At 39.3% G+C, this 20,217-nt stretch overlaps 1 protein-coding gene across 4 annotated transcripts in view; it reads left to right on the top strand.

Moving 5' to 3' along the window:
- The window catches only part of LOC306770124 (RNA-binding motif, single-stranded-interacting protein 3), a gene marked incomplete at its 3' end in the record, with an annotated part of 215,398 nt that overhangs the window by 63,269 nt on the left and 131,912 nt on the right, over nucleotides 1-20,217 (top strand). For all 4 annotated transcript variants that reach the window (XM_079258936.1, XM_079258937.1, XM_079258934.1 and 1 more), the window contains exon 4: nucleotides 11,965-12,056. In XM_079258936.1, coding sequence (XP_079115062.1) covers nucleotides 11,965-12,056 — 92 coding nt within the window. The remainder of the gene's footprint in view (nucleotides 1-11,964; nucleotides 12,057-20,217) is intronic.

Genomic DNA, 20,217 nt, shown 5'->3' with positions numbered 1-20,217 from the left:
ATAATATCCAACCTGAATACTGAAGTTGGTAATCTCCAGGTAGAGGCAGAAGAAAGGATGAGCAGTTATTTTAAGACACTCTATAAGTGAAGTGATGGAGAAGTGTGAAGGAAGCACTGCACTGAGCCTCCTCTTGCATTTTCACATCATTATCAATGAGCAAAATTGTTTTACAGTCTGAGTGTGAGGTTCAGTGCAGTACACTCTCATGTGTGTTTGTACATACATGTGTCTTCTGGAATTTATTTGCTTTTAGATCAGAGTTTTTACCCAGTGTAGGAACTCATGATTAATATTCATGTATGGACCTTTAGAACATGTGTAAGCTCTATAAAGCCACTCTAGTTTTTCGCCATGGGTCTCATTTTAAAAAGCTCTTGACAAGTAATTAACACCCTTTAGGTCTCAAACCTTTTCTCAAGTGCTCTTCACATGTTGTTCCAAATGCATCAGGGTCTTGCTGTTAGCTGATGAGGCTGTCAGATTGCCAACCAATGTGCCCATTTTTAGTTTCTCCTTCGGATTAAACCTCTAAACGGGAGCAATAAGTAGCCTACTCTGATTTTAAATGATTTTGGAAGATGATATTATATCTCCAAGGTAATTAGAAAAATGAGCTTCCCTAAGCTTGATTGTCTTTTCCCCACAGTTTAGGAACACACCCTAGGAAGCCATAGAACTGAAGGCTACCCATCTTACAAACACATTTATGATAAATAGCCTTTCAACACGCTGAATTTATAGCTGGAAATGTTTTAGATGCCATATGGTGCTGAGCTAGAGCTAATGAGCGTGAACCAATATGAATTAATTAAAGGATGATCAGAAGATGGAGCAGAAACGAATGAAAAGAGAAAAACGAAGATGGAGAGAATTCTGACAAAGAGCAAATGATTTTGTCTATCCATACTGGATTTAATTAATTTTAGCACATGTGGTCTGTAGAGTCAGAAACCTACCTTGTTGACATTTTTCACCTGGGTTGAATTATTAGTTTTAAGTTAACAACTTTTAACCTAACAGTTAACTTATTGGTAAAGCAAAAAAATAAATAAATAACTGGAGTAATTAAGAAGAGGACCCTCTACAGCAGGAGTGGGGAACCTTGGTTCTCATCCTGAAAGTTTTCATGAACAAACCAGAATGAATGAATCACTGTGCAGATGTAGATAAGCTGTTAGATCCATTTGATTTGAATCAGATGCGCTGGACCAGGAATACATGGAAAACCTGCAGGGTTCTGTCCCTTGAGGACCAGGATTCCCCACCCCTGCTCTACAGCCTGAGTTCTGTAGGTTTTTGAGGATTTCCACTTTCTCAGCACCCACTTACTTATATAAGGAGTATTTATAAATATGCTAATTTCTCCAGTAAGATAAAAAGTCCACTCAACTAAAATTCAGCTTTTGAACATCTATATTATGTCCATCCGAGCATTTGTTGTACATACCATTAAGACAAATTGACCACTTGTCCACTTTAAACACTTGTTCACTCTGGTGGGAACCAAGGAAGCTAACACTGGTTGAAAACTAGGAGTCTTGGCTACTTACAAGTGAACTCAGGTGAGCTTTGCTGTCAGTGTGAAGGCACTGTTTGGTGAACTAAAGAGAGGATGGACAGCAAAACATGCCTCTGCACAACACACTGGATTGTCCAATGCCTCCCTCGCAGCTCATACTGGACAGAAAACTGTATTAATAAAGAAAACTGGCAGTTTTCCCTCTAAATTGTTTAAGTTCAGAAATATACAAACATGGGTTTTCTTGCCAATATTTAACCTAATGCTGTTTATTATCCTGTCGAAGCCCTTAGCTAGTTAGTTATAATTGCGAAGATAGCCTCCAGATAATTAGGCAATTAGATCTGTAAGCTGCAGTTTGTACTTTACAATTAGTGTAAACTCACCACATTGTAAAAGTAAAACATTTTCTTGTTTATAAATTTCTCACATTTTTTAAAGCAAAGGTTTGCTACACCACACAAGTCTGGATGAACTCGATGTTGCAAAGAACTGCAACACTGTTGGCATAGACTATATTTTGTATATTTCACAGAGACAAAAAAATTAATTTAATCATTAAACAAAGGATGCAAACTGAGAAACTCTGAGCCTCTGTTGTTTAGATTGATTAATAGATTCATTTATCAGAATGCCATGAACAATGAAGGACAGCAGACCAGCCACTAGTTTGATCCCTGGATTCCACAGTCCACATGTCAGAGGCCCTTGGTTTGTATCCTCTGTCCTTACATATGAGCTATGCTCTACATTGATTGTGTTCCTGCAGATTTTTCTAATATTATATTTTTAATATGATTGCGGCACATTACGCTTCTACCTAAGTTTGATCAAAATAGCCTCACAAATAAATGACCTAAAATGAGAAAATGTGTGACTTACAGCAACATTGCAGTGTAATTTCATCCATTTTGTGCAGGAAGTGTTTTTGCATGTATATGCATAAGTTATTTATCTGCCTTCCAGGTAAGAAGATCTCATCTATAATGCTTGCACACATATTGGGAAGAATTACTTTTTTTGCTTAACCTCAAGCTCAGCTTGTCATCAACACAAGCTGCCAATGGCCTCCTTGGCCCTGAGCCCTGGCTCTGTGCCCTCTGCAGGTCCTGACTGCAGCTCTCTGACAAGGACACTCCTACACCTGCAGAAGATGACAAGAAATACAATACAGCCAATAGGCTGCCTATTTCAGCCCAAGACAAATGCTTTAGCTATAAATCCGTGGTACAGGGTTGATAAGTTAATTGCTTGTACGGCTATCTCGTCACCAGTGTCTAATATAAAATTGTCCTCTGGGAGAGATATTTTACAACACGAGTTCTGTCTCCAAGCACAAAGAAGGCAGGATTGTAACACTGGATGAAAAACCAAGGGGTGTCTTTATTTTGAGAGGCCAAAGAGATGTTTGTGCATTTTGAACTGTTTTGTCATTTCAGATGGAAGCAAGGCTGTTTATTTCTTAGGCTGTCAGATGCACATGAAGCTGTAGTATTGTAGGAGAAGGCTGGCTTATGACCTGTCACTTCAGTTTAGTGTTAATGCCCCAGCAGAAGTGATGTGGTCTCAAGTTTTAATACATAGCATTGCACCATTATTTGCAATCCAGATGGTTCGCTGTGGGATCTTGAAACAGAAACGCTGATTTCTGTTCAATCTTTCATTTTCACATGCACACAAAAGAACTCGAAAGTTAGAGGTCACATACAAGCATTTGTACACACCCATACAACAAACACACATGGTCTAGTGACTGGTAGCCACAAAATGCATCATCAGTCAGCTGTTGGTGGCGCAAGATAAATGGAGGAACGAGAAATGCTGTCCAAAGTAGGATGCTCTCCTCTGGATTTGGATTGTGACCAAAGCGGTCTTGGCTTGGCCACAGTTAGTCATGGATACCATCTCGCTTTTACAAAACCACCATTCTCTCCCTCAGTGTTTGCACAGCTAGCCACAGGCTCCCAAAACCAACACCCACCCACCCTGCAGGGTGAAAAAAAGACTTGTCACACCCCTACATCCACAAGGCTAAAAAAGAGAGAGGAAAAAAAGGCTAAATAACAACACTTTACAAAACATTGGGACAGTGGCTAAAATGTAAATTTAAAAAAAAAAGTCTCACAAACCAATAATTCAGTCACAGGAAGTATGTTAAATATGTTGGCATTACAGGAAAAATGTTAGCTAATTTTGAACTTGATCGCTGTAATACAAAAAAAGGTGGAGCAAGGACAAAGTCAGAGCCTTGTCACGGCCAATTAAGTTGTTTGGAAACTGATGCAGTAATCCAAGACATGGTTATGTTAAGCTCCCAAAATATTATTGTTTATCTGATATTATATAAAAATACTTTTTTATGTACAACATTAATGTTTGGTTTTTTTTTTTGTCTTTGTCAATTTGCTCATTTACAGTTTCATGAATCATTAGATAATTAAATATGTGTTTAGCACTTCATATACCTGTATGTTACAGTACATACTTAAGTATGCATAGAAAACTGGTAGAACTTGCATTCTAGCACATAAACAACATATCTTTAGGCAGAGTGAGGTATAAGCAATGAAGTGTAAGATAGAGCATGATACAGTATTTCGCAATGAATCCATTAATCATTAGAATCATATTACCACATTCTTATGCATATTTGTCCTTTGAGTGGCTCATCTATCTCCACCATTAACCATAATTACTCTAATACATGCAAAGTTTGAGTTATGGACATACATGTAACCACAGAGATTAATCATCCATGTGCAACAGCAGCTTCAGAACTCTTCTTTATAACTCACATGGACATAAACAATTACACAGCAATGCCCTGCACACCATTGTAATGCACCGTATCTTGTTGTTGATTCATTATTCATACTTAATGCATTATTATTCTATTGTATGGGGTGCAAAACAGGATCATTAGCGGTGAATATGAGAATGTGAAAAATTGATATACTTGGGGAAAATAATGGTGGATTTTGTAGGTATTAAAAAACCCTAAACAATCCTGACTAATAGCAGATAAAGAATAGTAATTTCCCCACTAGTAATTAGGATTAGCATAATTTGATGGAGAATGCATGAATGATGCAAAGTTGATTGATACGTCGATACTCACTGTAATGATTCCTTTATCTTTACTCCCCCACTGAAGACTTTTGTGTGAAGCATAGCCTGAGGTAACATCACCCGTGTTAACACACCTCAAGCGGACTGTGTTAAGGCGCACCCTCCCTCTTCCAAGTATGGTCACATAGAGTAGAGAGTTGTGGTTGCATAGCACTATCATGTTGTAACTGATTGAAGATGGCCCTTTTTATCTTGACAGGCTCCCAGTTAGGAGCCAAACCAGGAAATATGATATGGCAGCTCAGGTTCTCTTTATTCCTCTCAAAGAGAGACTTTCAGTATCTGTGTATGCTGTGTGTGTGTGTGTGTGTGTGTGTGTGTGTGTGTGTGTGTGTGTGTGGGTGTGTGTGTGGGTGTGTTTGGGACTATGTTGTAGATGTCATTCTCCCTATGTGCTTGTGTCCTTCAGCAACTGGGTGTGCATGTTTCTATTAGTGTGCAGCTGCACAGCATTATCAGCAGCCACGCATATAGTCAGTCACTTTGAGCTGCTTTTAAGTGACAGCTATCGATTGGGTGTTTGTGTTTGCGCAGGAGCTTCAAAGCAACACCTTGCCCTCTGCATCCCACTTGAGATTGTAACTCCAGAGCACCCGCATTGAATACAGTAACAGCGCGGCTTGCGCTTGGCTTCGGGAAGTCTTTCTCAAGGAACGTCTGCACATCTGTGTGTAGGTGTTCGTTGCCGAGTTGTGAGGAATGGGATGTCTTAAAGCGAGTGGAACATTGTCTCTTGACCCTGCTGCTTTTTCAAAAGAAAATCTGCTGTTTCTTCAACTCTGTGATTCACGAGGCATCAAGGCAAAATACAGCTCGCCAAAGTCATGCATGCAAAACAACTATTAAAGTATACAAATGAGTACGCAAGTCAAGTTTTAGAGGTCCCTGAAATTCTAAAATTTCATATAAAATCTACCTCCTATTGAATTAAGTCATATTATGATACTTTTGTTTCTGCAGTGAGATGTCTGTCACCACTCCAATAAAGTAGATTTATGGCTTATATGCTGTCTCTTCACTCAGTGTAAAGAAGATATTCAAATTATCGAATAACCACTGAGCACAGTTAAAGTACTTTATAGTTATGTTAAAATGTACTCATAAGCTGTAATGATAGGAGCATGTGAACTATAGCATTTCTCGACCTCTCAGCACACTTGGAAAGACCACATGCAATAATGACTACATTGTTTTGCAAACAGGAACAAGCTGCTCTGGCTGCTTGTATTCAGAGAACATGATTTACTGACTGCCCTGTGGAGACATTCTCCACAAACCCTCTCACAGCTCCAGATGCTCACGCAACATCTGTCAATTTATACTAAAGATGTTTCAAGTACTTCTACACAAAATCACATACTGTTTTGCTGTTATGGTAGGTGGGTTTTGTTGTTTATTTGGTTCAGTTCTAATGTTGCTTTATTATTCTGATTTTTGTAACTGCTGTGTTAGGTTTTGTTATGTTCATATATATATATATATATATATATATATATATATATATATATATATGTATATATATATATATATATTTTTTTTTTTTTTTTTTTTTTATACTTGTTGTTGTGCACCTGCCCAGTTATAGTCAAATTTGCTTATTTAGAATTGGCATGCAGGGGTTGCATGTGCTAAATGGTCATGTGCAGCCACAACCATGCTACCTCTCTGGTAGCTATCATTTTACCTACTCAAAGGTGGAATACATCAGAATAGGTTTTCATTTGGTAGTGTTGTGAAAAGATCAAATGAGTAAAATGAGATGTCTAAACCAAGCTGCTGGTTTTAACCAAACTGAGCTTTAGATCTGTATTTATTCTTTTTTTTTTTTCTTCTGCCAGAGAAGCAACATCCTGGAAATTGCTACCATTGCATGTGAAAGCTGCTGCTCATTTCATCCCTTCAAAGATGGTCACTAAATTCTACAACCCGTATTTATTATCACATTTGTAATGTTTTTTTTTTTTTCTGTTTAGTTTATCTTCCTGCCATTTTTCTGCCTGAACCTTTCAGTTCAATAAAAGGCCTCTTAATGATGTATATTGATATCCAAAAACACAGTGATACTTGCTTTGAATGGATTTTTTTGTTTGCTTGTATATTCTGCACCTGACTTTATCACACAACACACTCAAATTGAAGGCATTTTTTATTCTATTCTAGTGTGGATTGGGGGTGTCCAGCTTCATTCCACGAGGACCACAATCCTGCACGTTTTCCATGTATCCCTGTTCCAACACACTTGGCTCAAAGGAATGTGTCACAGCGCAGAACTTCATTGACTACTGGATCAGATTAATGTGAGCCAGGTGTGTTGGAAAAGGGATACATTGAAAACTTGCAGGACATCACCCCTGGTGTAGATTAATATTTCTTTGCACTGATTACACAGCTATGATGGACTTAATAACAACAACAATGCTTCCCTTAGAGCTCTATGACTCTCTTTCTGCTTGTCTCCAAACATTTTATACTTATTTGTTCTATTCTATTCTACAGTCATTTAGCAGACGCTTTCATCTAAAGCGACTTACATACAGACTCATATCCCGATAGGCACAGCAGGGGGCGACTGGGGGTTTTAGTGTTTTGCTCAAGGACACTTTGGCACATAGTCAGGAAAAGCCTGGAATTGATCTCCCAACTTTCCAGTTGGAAGAAAACGTCTCTTCCTGCTGAGCTACAGCCGATCCTAAAGTACAAAGATGTGTAAAAACTGCTCTCCCATTATATCTTGTATTTTTCCACACAAAGTAAGGACAGTTCAGCATTAACATCTTCAATAAATAGATTTTATTAATGTATATATAAGATGTAAAACATTACTTGTAAAAACTGACTGTGGATGAGTCGGAATAAGTCAGAAATTTAGAATGCAGAAAGAACACCGCAACCATTGTGCCTGATGAAGCACGACTGGAGCTTTAAAATTTCTCCATATCTCAATTACCATGCCCCTTTTTCAACTAAACAAGCCTTTAACAGTTTTAGCCTGTGGCTACACTTTAGATATTCCTCATTGTGGAATAGTTATGCAAATATCAGCTACAATAACTGCAGAGGGGAAGAGCAAACTGGATCTATTACTGAGTGTCAGTAGAGTTTCTTTTAGTGTATCAGCTGACCCCAAACAGCCCCTTTCTTCTCTCTGTGCTTCTTTCGAACACACCTTTTCAGATGCTCTCTTTCTTTCTGCCCTACTCCACTAAGAACAGTGTGAATATAGGTAACCGTTTTCTAAAATCCTCATTCTGTTTAAAGTTTGATAAGTGCACTCCAGGTGGTAGTGGAGCGAATATTAAATTTGTAATCACTGGTTCCAAGTATCCACCTCTGGAATATTCTGATTATTAAAGTGAATCATTTCCCAGAAGGCCCCCGTTATAATATGTGGTTCTCTAAATGTGCTGTTAAATTGCTCCAACAAGCACAAAAGAGGGGCACATGCTACATCACTTCACCCAAATTCCAAAGAAAGCAAGCTTTTATGTTTTGTTTTTCTGTCTCATTTTTCAGAATAGACATGTAACGGTTTGCTCACAATGTTTAAAGATTCATAAATATATTACAGTAAAAGATATTTTCTAACACTATCCCAGTTTATTTTGCATATCCCAGAACACACAGCTGTACAACATGTGACAGTTTCATTAAAGGGAAATCACTCAGTAAAAGATGAAGTGAGGAACATGACTATTATTGGCTATTTCAGAAAGACACGGGATGTCACTGAGCATGTGCATGTAAAAATCACCTCTACCTGTCTGCATCCCAAGCAAAGTGAGGATCTTGGGAAGAATTGAGGCTGACATGTTGATGCTGATAATTCTCAACTTTATTATAACTTCATCAAAACCAGAAAACTAGTGACTCAGACTTCTATTTTGATATGACTTTTTTCAGAACCTGTTTCGTTTTTGGTTGTTTGTTGTGAAGTACATTTAGAAAGAAAAATGCAAGATCATATTGGTTCAGTATATAGAAATGCTCTAAGATTCTTTGTCTGTTATTTGATGGGTAGTAAGACGAGTGAATATCTAAATATGATATAAATGAAGATGGGACATAGCACAAATGAAACAAGCTGTAGATGTCCTTTAAAAAAAAAAAAAACATTTAGGATGGATATGAAAATCCAAAATGATGCAGCTGAAGCTCTGTCAAGTAGTATGATATGAAAACAGTATCTCTGCAAAGGCCACCTCAGATACAGTCAAGTAGAACAAAATTTGAGGGGTTTTGAAATGTTAACTCTCTATACCAGCATGATGAAAACACCAAAGCAAGAAATGCTACACTGTTATCCATATACAGTAGACACATGTTGCATAACACATAGATGGATCCCTTGCTGAAAGCAACTAAATACACTGATGTACCTCTGGTATTGTCATTTTAATTACCTGTAAACCATATGAGCTTAATATCCAAGAGATAAATGTTGTTCTGCCTACTACATGCTTTAGTTATTTGTTTTTGTGGATGTGTTTTGATCCACTGCATCTAAGTTACATGCAGAAAGATTTTAAAGAAAGTGTTTTTTCCTTTCTTTTCTTTCCTTTTCTTTCCTTTTCTTTGGTTTCGGCTTTTAAATTTTAGTTGGCCACTTTTCAAATCCCTATAAGGTTTTTTTTTTTTGTTTGTTTTTGTTTTTTCTTTTAAACTTGCGATATAAATTGATAAAATGTCTTCCCATAATCAAATGTAGAGGGGAAAAAGTCTGAAAACTAAAACAGATTTATGTATGTAAACTTTTTTCTATCCTGTCCAATTACTCATCCCACAGTCACTCAGATTTATCACATGCTTCTGTATATAAAAAACTGATATATGAAGTCGTTTTTTATATCTTTGGCTTCAACTGCTCTGACTGTAGTATGATGCTTCCACCCTGGCACTTCATTATTAATATGACGTCATCAAGACCCAGCCAACACTTCTGCTGTAGCTGAATTTACAGTTTTTTGGGTTTTTTTTTACTTCAGGGTTTTTACTAAGGCTGTGACAAAATGCTTTTGTCCCGATTTGATTCGATTCCAATTTTTTTGGGTGCCGATTTGATTTAAATTGCAATTCTCAAAATTCTTCAATATTGATGAAAAATTACTAGCAAAAAGAAGTTTTATTAATTTTTTTTTTTGTTTTTAATTACAAAAAACTTCTTTTTGCTAGTAATTTTTCTTGATTTCAGTTAGGAAAAACCAATACAGCAGCCAGATCATCATTCTGCTGCTATAATGCCCAAGAAGAGAAGTAAAATGATCGATAAAACTAATGAAAATGACAAAAATTTTACAGTGGATTCATTTTATTTATTTGAAAAAAAAAATTGTTTTTTTTTAACAAAAAAATTGTGAAGAAAAAAAATCCAGATTTCCGATTTTTCGATTCGATTTTCCCACCCCTAGTTTTTACATAATATATTGTTGCTTTTAAGTATGCAAACACGCCATTGGATTCAACAGTGTGGAGAAACACTTCCTGCGACTGGTTAATCCTCAGTCTGTGCATTGAACGTTCTCAAACATATCAGGAAACCTGAAAACCAATGGGATGCCAGTTTATCACTAAGAATAATTATTTCAAATCCATTGGATTAAGGATGGAGCAGATATCTCTTGACAAAAAATAAAATTGGCCCAGTTATAGAAAATTCTTAGATACCTGGTGAAATAAAACAATTTCACTTATAAGTCACACTTTCTTTAAGAACTTAAACTGCAAATCTGTCCTTTTTCTGATGTAGCATAATGGTGGACCGCATTGTGTAATTGCAGCGGCTTGAAAAGTAATCCTTGAAAAACACAAGAAAAGCTCCAGTTTCTCATGACTGCCTACTTGAATCTGGACATATTACTCCAGCTCTTCATATTTCTACAATTAAAGAGCCGCCCCTCCCAGCCCTACTCTAACAGCTGGCCATTAATCAGTCCTCGCGCTCAATTTCTCTTTTGCCACAGGTTATGATTTTCACATTACCCAGCGCTCCTTCACTGCCATCCAACGGGAGAATGACCCCGCTTTACTACAGCACACACCTCTAATGACAGCAACTGTTTGTATGAACCACACTCACGTGTTGTTTCTATTTATGCTCATACATGTTAGCATATGATTGTCAGTAAGTTGACGTGGTAACCACAAAGGCGAATCCTCTCCCCACCTCCCTGCCCACATCTCACAGCTATTATCCTTTTCTAATTACACTTTCCATCTGAAACAGTGGATCAGAGGGCACCATTGACTGCTTTTAATCCGCCACCAAATTTTAATTAACACAGACGTGACCCCCGTCTCTGATACATCCCGCAGAACGTTGGGATCACAATAACTCATAAATCACAGCCACAGATTTCATTCCCCCCACTTCTCTCAGCTGATGAATTTCCAGATGGGGGCTGGTGGCTGTTAATGTCGGGAAAAATATGAGAGATAGACAGAGAGAGAAAGTGTTTTAGAGGCACAGAGGGACAGAAGAAGATGAACGGAGAGGTTAAATTGTGAGAAATAGTGTGTCTTTATGAGTATGTGTGAGAGATGGCGTTGAAGAAAGCGAGAGAGAGGAATGGCAGTAGCTCTGGTATGCTGTCAACCTTTGAGAGATTTGTTACCGGGGAGAGGATTATGGAGGCTGTGAAATGGGCTTGTGTTAATATGCTGGACGTTGAGGAACACGATGGGGGCCTGCCAACTTCACAGTCTCCAAAATTCAAAAAGCTGAACAAGTGAAAACTGACGTTTTGAAGAATTAATTGACACTTCTCTGCATATGTGTGTGAGCAACTGCAGTATTCTTTAATTATTGATTTAAAATCATGAACTTTTCATAAATTAGCATTTCATTTATTGTAATTAAAGCGTATGAGTTATTAATTCCCAAACGATATCAGATAGCGACTCAGTGTGGTTTTGTTTATGCATGTTTGCAGTGTGTAACAGTGTTTGAGTCAGGGAATCCGATTGTCTGTGTGTGTGTGTGTGTGTGTGTGTGTGTGTATGTGTGTGTGTAGAGGTAGAGGTGGGCAGGGTGCCGGGGGTTTGTTATTACTAAATCGCTCATCCATGCTACTAATTAAGATGCATAGCATCCCCCCTATGAACGTCAGTGTCGCTAATTATCAAACAATGTAGTGCTCACTAGATATGAGAACTGGCAGCCTCTGTAGTCATGTTACCAACCTATTACTGCTACAATTACCAAGTGCCTGTCATTCTCCTTGTTAGTCATCTGACTTCATTTTTTCCTGACTAAAGTCTATTTTTTTTTTCCTTTTTTTTTTTTTTTTTTAACTCCCTCTCTACTGTTCTCTCTCCAGGCTATGGCTTTGTGGATTTTGACAGCCCATCTGCAGCACAGAAGGCCGTGTCGTCTCTCAAAGCCACTGGGGTGCAGGCCCAAATGGCCAAGGTAAGGAGTTTCTATTATGTGAGCATCTCCACTTCCTGATGCATTATCATTAGCACTCATTCAGCTTCCTACAGGATTTTTTTTTTTATTATTTATTTTTATTTTTTTTTTTTACATTTAACAGACTTAATAGACCTGGAACGGATCTGAAAGATCCCACATACAAACTGCTTTGGACTATAAACACACTTTTATAGGAAGTATTTTTCACAGTACTTTGTGGATTAATGACAAACTTGTTCACTTTAATGTAAGAAGACTTCAGTGTGGGCTGTTAACTGCCTTTAAATGTCATTACATGACATGTTGAAGGTCACTGTGGTGTGTGTAGGTCTGCTTTATCTTGCTGACACTGTGTACAAGATGTGTGCAAGTGTGACCACTTATTTGATGAGGTGTCATTGGCAGGTTGTTATGGGTTGGAGTATGAATGTGTGCCACATCACAGTATGTCATCGCGTGAGCTCGCGAGCTCTGCTCTTACAAAGCTTTGGCCAGCCACCTGTTCTGTGTTGTGACTGCTGCAGCTCTTCAGCCACAACATTGTTTACAGTTACCATCAACTTTGAGAATCTCACATGATATTTTATTACACATTTCAAAAGATGTTCAAAAGGATTTTATTTTTCTTTCTTCCGATAATTTCTGCTGTAGCCCGCTTCTTAGGAAATACAGACACAGTGAATGCACGATTATCCTCCATTTTCTTGGTTTCAAAATGACCGTTTTTGCTGTTTTAATGCACCGATGTCGGCAAGGAGATGAGTTTAGGAGTATAAAGTCTTTTTTTATCCTTTTGTACATTTCATCCATGTGAAACAGTGTTTTTTGGAACCTGAAAACCTCCACTTTGAAACTGGGTTCCACAGTGACTAAATCTGAAAACACCACTCTTTTGTTTCTGTGTTAACAAAGTTTTCCTGAAGCGACGGCGCCGTAGTCCCGTCTCTACCTTATACTTTGCCAACAGCAATGGCGGATTCCAGAGTTGTTTGTTCTGCGGAAGCAACTGAGATAACGAATAATAGCTCTCTGAAATTAACACAAATGTCTCCTTTTCTGCTCGACTGTCCACCAGCTTTATCTTCCTATGTTGTCACATGATTGGTGCACATGCACATGTTTCTGTGGCAGTGTCAAAGTACTACTTACTGGCGTGTATATTACAGCATTATCAGTCGTTATGTGTGGACACACACATTTCATAAAACAATTTTGTCTCTTCCATATCTTTATTAATGTAACCTTAATTACTTAAAAAAGTGTCATCACATGAATAGTTTGTGTTTGAAAAATTCACACATCAGGTAATTCTGCTCAACTTAAAAGTTTTGGTCGGAGCAGGTGCACACACACACACACACACACATACAAAACAAAAAATGGGGATTAAGGTCACCACATATCCTGCCATATGTGTTCTGTACTCATTACGAACAATGGGGGTAAATAAGTGTTTAGTGGACAAGAAGAACCTCAGTGAGAGCCTGTACAATAATGGAATTATTTTTGTTTTGCTTTGCAACCCTCATCTGTGTTCATGCCTTTTTTTTCCCCTCATATTTATCTTAAACTGTTTCATTTTTTACAACACAGAGTCATGAACTAAAACAGAGCAAGTCCCTGTTTTTTGTAGACATCTGTGATTGACAAGTCGACATCAACCAGGCTATTCTTGCACCAATCAAATATTTGGTTGCGCTGGAATATCTAAATAGGCGAGGAAAATGTCAGTAGCACTGAAGCAATAAATATGGTGATGGCTTTGAGTGATTTTCTCAGATGAGATGTAAGCATTTGATCTGATCCCAAAAAAAAAAAAAAATCCCCTCCCCTTGAAGCCAAAGAAGGCATGATGAGATGGAGAATGGCGCCAGTAAAGATGACAGAATTGATGATAACGATGAAGGTGGCAATTATTTTGATGAAATGGGATGGGATCTGACAGGAGGAGATGATATTCTGTGTGGTGCTCAGGTGTGCCATTTCTCAAATGCACCATTTGGCCATTTCCTTTCCCCACCAGTGTCCTTCTTCCAATATTTATAAGAGGGCAAGCTCTCAGAATATAGATAAGATCTTTGTCCGTCTCATCTTTAAGACCGCGCTTTGCTCTGCTCCCTTTCTTTCAGTCAATATTTTCATGAGAGGGGTCTTGTGTCCCAAAACAAAAGAGCTGACCTTTTTAAAAAATCTTTGTTTGCATATGAGTGTGTGAGCACATTCACAGAATCATTTTCTATTAGCATTTTGTGTATAATAGTTTAGCTTTGAATGCTCCCTTGCTTAGTTCACACAAATGGAAAGGCCAGCATGCTCTGCTGCAGCTCTGTGCTTTTTTATCACACTGGTGAGAGACATTAAGAAGTAGTTTGCTTTTATAGACTCCTTCTGCATCTCTCTAATGTCTCTTTACCAGGTACAGCTACCATCACTCTACCAGCTCCTCCTCCTACCGCCTCCACATCACCCCTTCACCCGTTTCTGTTTCTTTTATTTAATCCGGCTTTCTCCGACCACCTTTCCTTTCCCATCAGCAACACACACACATAATCGCATTTTCATTTGCATCAACTGTGCCAGCGTCCAATGAGTGCAGTTTATTCCCATCAATAATTAACAGCGTGTTGTTTCTTGCATCTGCCTACCTGCCAAGGTGTCTCTCTCATCCAGCATTCCCCGGTGGGGCTGGATGAAAGCACAGGTGAGCTCTGAGGAGGGTGTAAATCACACCGACTACTTCCTCAATAAGAACATTCAGCCTCATTCGTTATCTCCCTCTGCTCCGTTTTGTCACATATATCTCTCCACAACAAAGTAATAAACGAACAGCAAGTCAGAGCCAGAGGCTTTGAGCTCATTAAATAAAACTGTCACAGTAATCAAGTTGCACCTTTTTTCCTGCCTTGCCGCCATTAAAACGCTTTTATTAAGGTGCCTTATTTCAAACACAGCTGGAAAGGAGGCAAGGAACAGAGGGAAAAAGGGAAGCATCACTCGAATTCCTCTTCTTTCCACCAAAGAAACAGCACGATGTCTCTCTCCTCTTGCTCCCCTTGGAATTTGAAATACCAAGGCAGCGGAGATGAAACATTGCCTTCCTTTTGTCTTGCCCTCCCCTGGGGATGGTGACAGCGAGAGGGAGGAGAGGAGCCATAATTAAGACACCTAAAGGACACTCCCCCCTGTGCCTCCCTCCCTGTCACTCACCTCTACACAAGTCATAGATAAGAGCACTGATCGTAGGTGAGAAGCATGAGTTTGTGCGTCTCTGAGTGTGGGTCTTTTGCAAATTTAGGTTTGTGCTTGCAACTTGACAGTGAATGTCAGCATATTTGTTTGTGCATACAATATGGTTGATGCATTAAAAAAAGAGTTAACTATGAAGTTAGTTTTTTGTCTTGAATACATGATTTCATACACTTAGCATGATAACCCGAAGCAGTTAAACAGCGACGGTCCAGAACACATGCTTGTTTGATACGTTAAGTATTACAGTATGATAAAGCTTGACATGAGTATGAATCCTCACAAGATGATTTTTTGAATATTGAATTAAACTATTGCCTTATGAAATTTATTAGATTTTGAAGATGAAAGAGTGGATTTATTACTGTCGGCGCTGTGTGCCCTTGTAGCAGTTTAAATAGTTTGAAAAGTTTGTTTCTTTATAAAGTAAAGGGGAAAAGTGCCTTTCTTGTGATAAAACAGCACAGCTTCATCATTTGCGATGTGTGTATGTGTGTTTGTTAAACAGAGCACGGACGCATATGATTCTCCTTGCATGGTGGACTCTATTCTCTTTGCCACTTTGTTCAGGTAGCTTTCCGAAGTGAGAAAACTGACATGTCGAGCAGACAGAATGATAACAGGCAAATAGCGCGTCTAGCTTCGCAGATGCAAACCTGTCAAGCAGCCGCTCGCCTCACTCTCCACAGGCTGCCATTTTCCCCTTGAGCCAATCAGACTGAATTATGGGAAGGGCGCCCTCGATTGTGGTGTCTGTGTCGGAGAGGTAATTCTGCCTGACAGCTGCTTGCTTTCAGACAACAGCCAGTCTTTATGGAAATCATCCCTCCCTATTCTCGCTGCAGTCGGCTTCTGCTGATAACAGCCCGGATGAAAACAAAGCTGTCTTTTTTTGTTCTTGTTGTGCTTTTTTACCCCCATATTTTTCAGTTTGGACAGCTGAAAAGGAGCAACGCAGCTCTTATATCTTTCAACAACATACTTTGTACCATACTTTGCTGAACTTCTTATTCTGCTAATATTAACTTTGGATCTTTCTAGAAATCTTGTGACACTCATAAAGATGCATCTACATCAGTGCTATTTTAAGTTTCTTTGCTCAAAGTTTATTTCTGGTTTGTTTTTGTTTTTTTATATCTGCCACGTTAGATCTGTTTCTTCTACATATTTTCTGAGAGCTGTGCCTCCAGCATCTAATGTCTTAGCGTTTTGAAGATGCCTTAGTTGAAGCAGTTGAAGCCTGTGCTGCTGAGCGTCTCCATTATAACCAATATTTATTGGGTTCATAGAAGCTTAAGGCAGACAGAAAGGCGCTGCTCGCTTCTCCCTTCCCCCAAAAGTGGAGAAATTATGTTAAAAGCACCATTAAAGTGCCTCAATGAAGTGAATCTCAAATCTTTATTATAACAGAGAGCAAGAACTGGCCTGTCAACAGGTAGTCACCAGTGGAAGCTTCAGATTGTTTAACAGTGTGATACAAACCACTTCCTCTTGGCTCATTTTTACACTCTGCAGTCTTTTCCTTCCTCTCTCCTGGGGAACATTTCCTATCAATATCACATTTATATTCATGTGAAAAGCACAAGCCGCCACTACCCCCCCCCCCCCCCCCCCCCCCCAGGTGCTCTGCAGTCAGTCAGCAGTCCTCTTATTATCCTTTAAAGGTGACTCCTCTGACGTCTTAGCTCCGCTGACACCCAGGACCCCACGGTTTGGCTGAACACAGGGTGACCTTTGGGCGATAATCAAAGGGACGGCTGACAGTGCTGTTACAGCTGGTTGCTTACAACAGCTAGTCCCAGTGAGGCCTGCTTCCCCCTCAGCATGCTTTAAATCTGGAGAAAGTACAGCAGGAATACAACGAACTATGCAGCTGGATAATTGGACAGACTTCTGGGATACAGGTGCTCACTCAGCAGCATCACACACCTATCATGCGATGTGCCACCTTGAATGCAATGCCAATTCCCCTCTGACATGTGCCTCTGTTTGTTGGCAAAGCATATGGTGTCAGTGTGGTGTTCAGCACTTTCCCCCTGAAGCTGCCATCAACACTGGCATCCTAATGATTACAGTCACTCACAGCAGCTCATTGCTTCCATATTTGTTGCCTTCCACACTCGGCATCTGTATGCAGCAGAAGGATCTGAACAATGCTTGTCGTCGCATAAGCATAGCGTGTAAATCCTTTATGTTCAGTTTTAGCCCTTTACAATCACATGCAGCTCTGATTTACTTCACCAAGGTGATGGTATGGCTCTCTAAGATGCCCATGTCACTTCAAATTAACGTAGCAGGTCTGCAGTTCTGTTGTCATGTTTGTCCAATTTTTTTCATTCAGTTTAAAAATACAGTTTAATCAATTAAATCTGTGACGTTTCAATTTAAAGATTATGGCAAATATGTGGTTAAATGAAAGCCTCCAGAAATATCTGCATTGCAGTGAGACAATATGACTCATTTAAAAAGATGGGATCGCTTGCAAATCTGTGTGGGTTTTTTTTTCTTTTTACTAAATTTAGCCCCGTGCAGCACACCATTCCCACCCTGTTTCTCGTGCAGAAGTGATACTTTTGAAGGGCAAAGCCAGTGAGAGTGAGACGGACCATCTGACGAGCGCTGGCTCCCAAGCACCTCTGTTGGCTTCCTCTGTCTCTGCTGTCTAATTACGCTTCAATCATCTGCGGGAGCACTGCGTGTGGTAAATTATTTTGCAGAGCAACGCGGAGACGTGCCGAGCTGCAAGCGTGAGAGAAAGTGAGAGAATCAGACACAGAGAGTTGAAGTGAAAAAAAAAAAAGACGAAGCAAAGAAAGTTGAGGAAAATGGATTTGAGACACTCAAGAAATGAGATGCTGGAAAAAGTAAGTGCACTGGAAGGTGAAGGTGAGAATACTGCCACCCGTAATGTCATCTCAGACAGCCTGTGCGGCGGGAGACGGACCAGCACTAATGAACAAAGTTACAAACTTATCACTCATCGGGCCGAGAGAGGTGAATGAGAAAGTGATCCATGGAGAGATGATGGGGGAGAAGATAACTGTCAGCATCAGCGTGACTAATCTTGCGGTAGGGAGAGATCAGAGCAGGAGTGGCCGAGAAACAATAACCAAGTAGTTTCTGCTTTTATCTTAGATGGCACCGGTTGACTCAGGTTCACACTAATATCCTCTGTCTTCAGGAAATAGCCATATGCTTATACTGGAAAGTCTGACATGACAAAAACATTTACTCTCCTACGCCTACTCAGCTTTTACGTATTACAAAACTAATGGCCAGCTGTGTAAATGGAAGAATAAATACAGTTAGAAATCAGCTTTAGTAACATGTAGTGAAGCTTTGCTTCTCTTTTTTTCTCTTTTTGAAGCCATGCAGCTGCTGTCTGATATGCATTTTGTTCCCAGGGTTTACCAAAGCTGTATATCCTCCCAACTCAAACCACACAGTCCAATAAGAGCCATTTATACCTAAATTGGCTCAACTTATGCTCACGCAAGCTCCTCTGAGACGGACTGAAGGAGCATGAGAGATCATTGGATTCGGTCCTGTACCAGCATCAGACTTTGTACTGATAGGCCTGTTAGCCTCAAGGCTTTGGACAGACTTGTCAGAGACTGGTGATGCCAAACAGCTGACAAAACTACCTGTAATAGTTTTACTATTGGAAATGTTTCAATTTCCAATCCATCTCCTTTTCCTATTTCTATGCTGCAACCATTAAGATACATGCATGAACTATAGTCTACTCCAATTGAATGTTTTGTAAGGCTCTGCATACAGGACCAGCATATCACCGTTCGCTGGGACCATGCCATATGCAGTGCTTTATACTCTTTGTGTTTAAGGAACTGACATGCACTAATTTGAAAATTATTGCAGGTTCTGCTTCAGAGTATTAGCCTGCCATTAGGGTGTTTTTCCAAGTGTTATTTTTATTGCCATACACTCGCTGCAAAAATGGATCTAATTAAAGCTCAATTTGAATGCTTGTGTTTATGTATGTGTGAATTGTCTTTTCTGGTGTAAAATTGCGTTAAAGTGGCTTTGTGGCTAAATCATTGGCTTGAAAAAGAACACTCAAAGCCTACATTCTCAGTGTGTTCAATGCAGCCATGCTTGCTTTGAAGCAAACATAAATATGGCTTTTCCTGGCTTGGTAATGGCCACAGTGTGCAGTTATTAGAATCTCTTTGATGTGGCAACTGTGCCAACCTGCTCGCCGTCTCTGTGAATTGATCTGGCTCAATTAGCGAGGCCCACGGAGACGGCGTTCAAAGGACTGGGCTCCCACAACTCAGCACTGACACAGGCGTGCACACACGCACACAGACCAGGTGAAACGCTTTGCATTCATTTACTCAGTTGGCTTTGAGAAGAAAACCCGTGAAAAGACGTGAGTATTGAAAAATCAGTGGTGCAGCATCGGTGTTGAAGAAAGCTTTCATCAAGTGTTTGGCACATTCTTTTACCAGTACTCTTTAATTTCCCCCCAGCACTGAAATGGGATTTGAGTAAATCCCTACTTACATAATGTCACCATCTTTTTTAAATTATTATTATTATTATTACTTTGGGGCTTCTGAATGCATATTCTCCTTCCCTTTTCCATGATTTTGCTTTTAATTTGTCTTCATCAGTCTTTCAAATAAACTCAGATTACAGTCCTTAGTTCCAACCAGAACAAGGCATCCTCACATATTCATCCCTTCTTTCCCTCCATCCGTCCTCCATGTGGTAGCGATGTGACTAAACATTTATGAAGCCAAACTTTAGGTATTATGTTGAGACTTTTCAGCAATTGGCTAAACTTGCAGATTCTTCTTCATCCTCCCCTTTTTTATCCTTCTTCTCCCCAACCTCCTCAACTGAACAGCTTTTTTTTTTATTTTTTTTTTATTTTATACTTGGTATT

This window comes from Telmatherina bonti (assembly GCF_933228915.1).
Source record: "Telmatherina bonti genome assembly, chromosome: 19".
Lineage (NCBI taxonomy): Eukaryota > Metazoa > Chordata > Actinopteri > Atheriniformes > Telmatherinidae > Telmatherina > Telmatherina bonti.
This window is presented reverse-complemented; position numbering and strand designations above follow the sequence as displayed.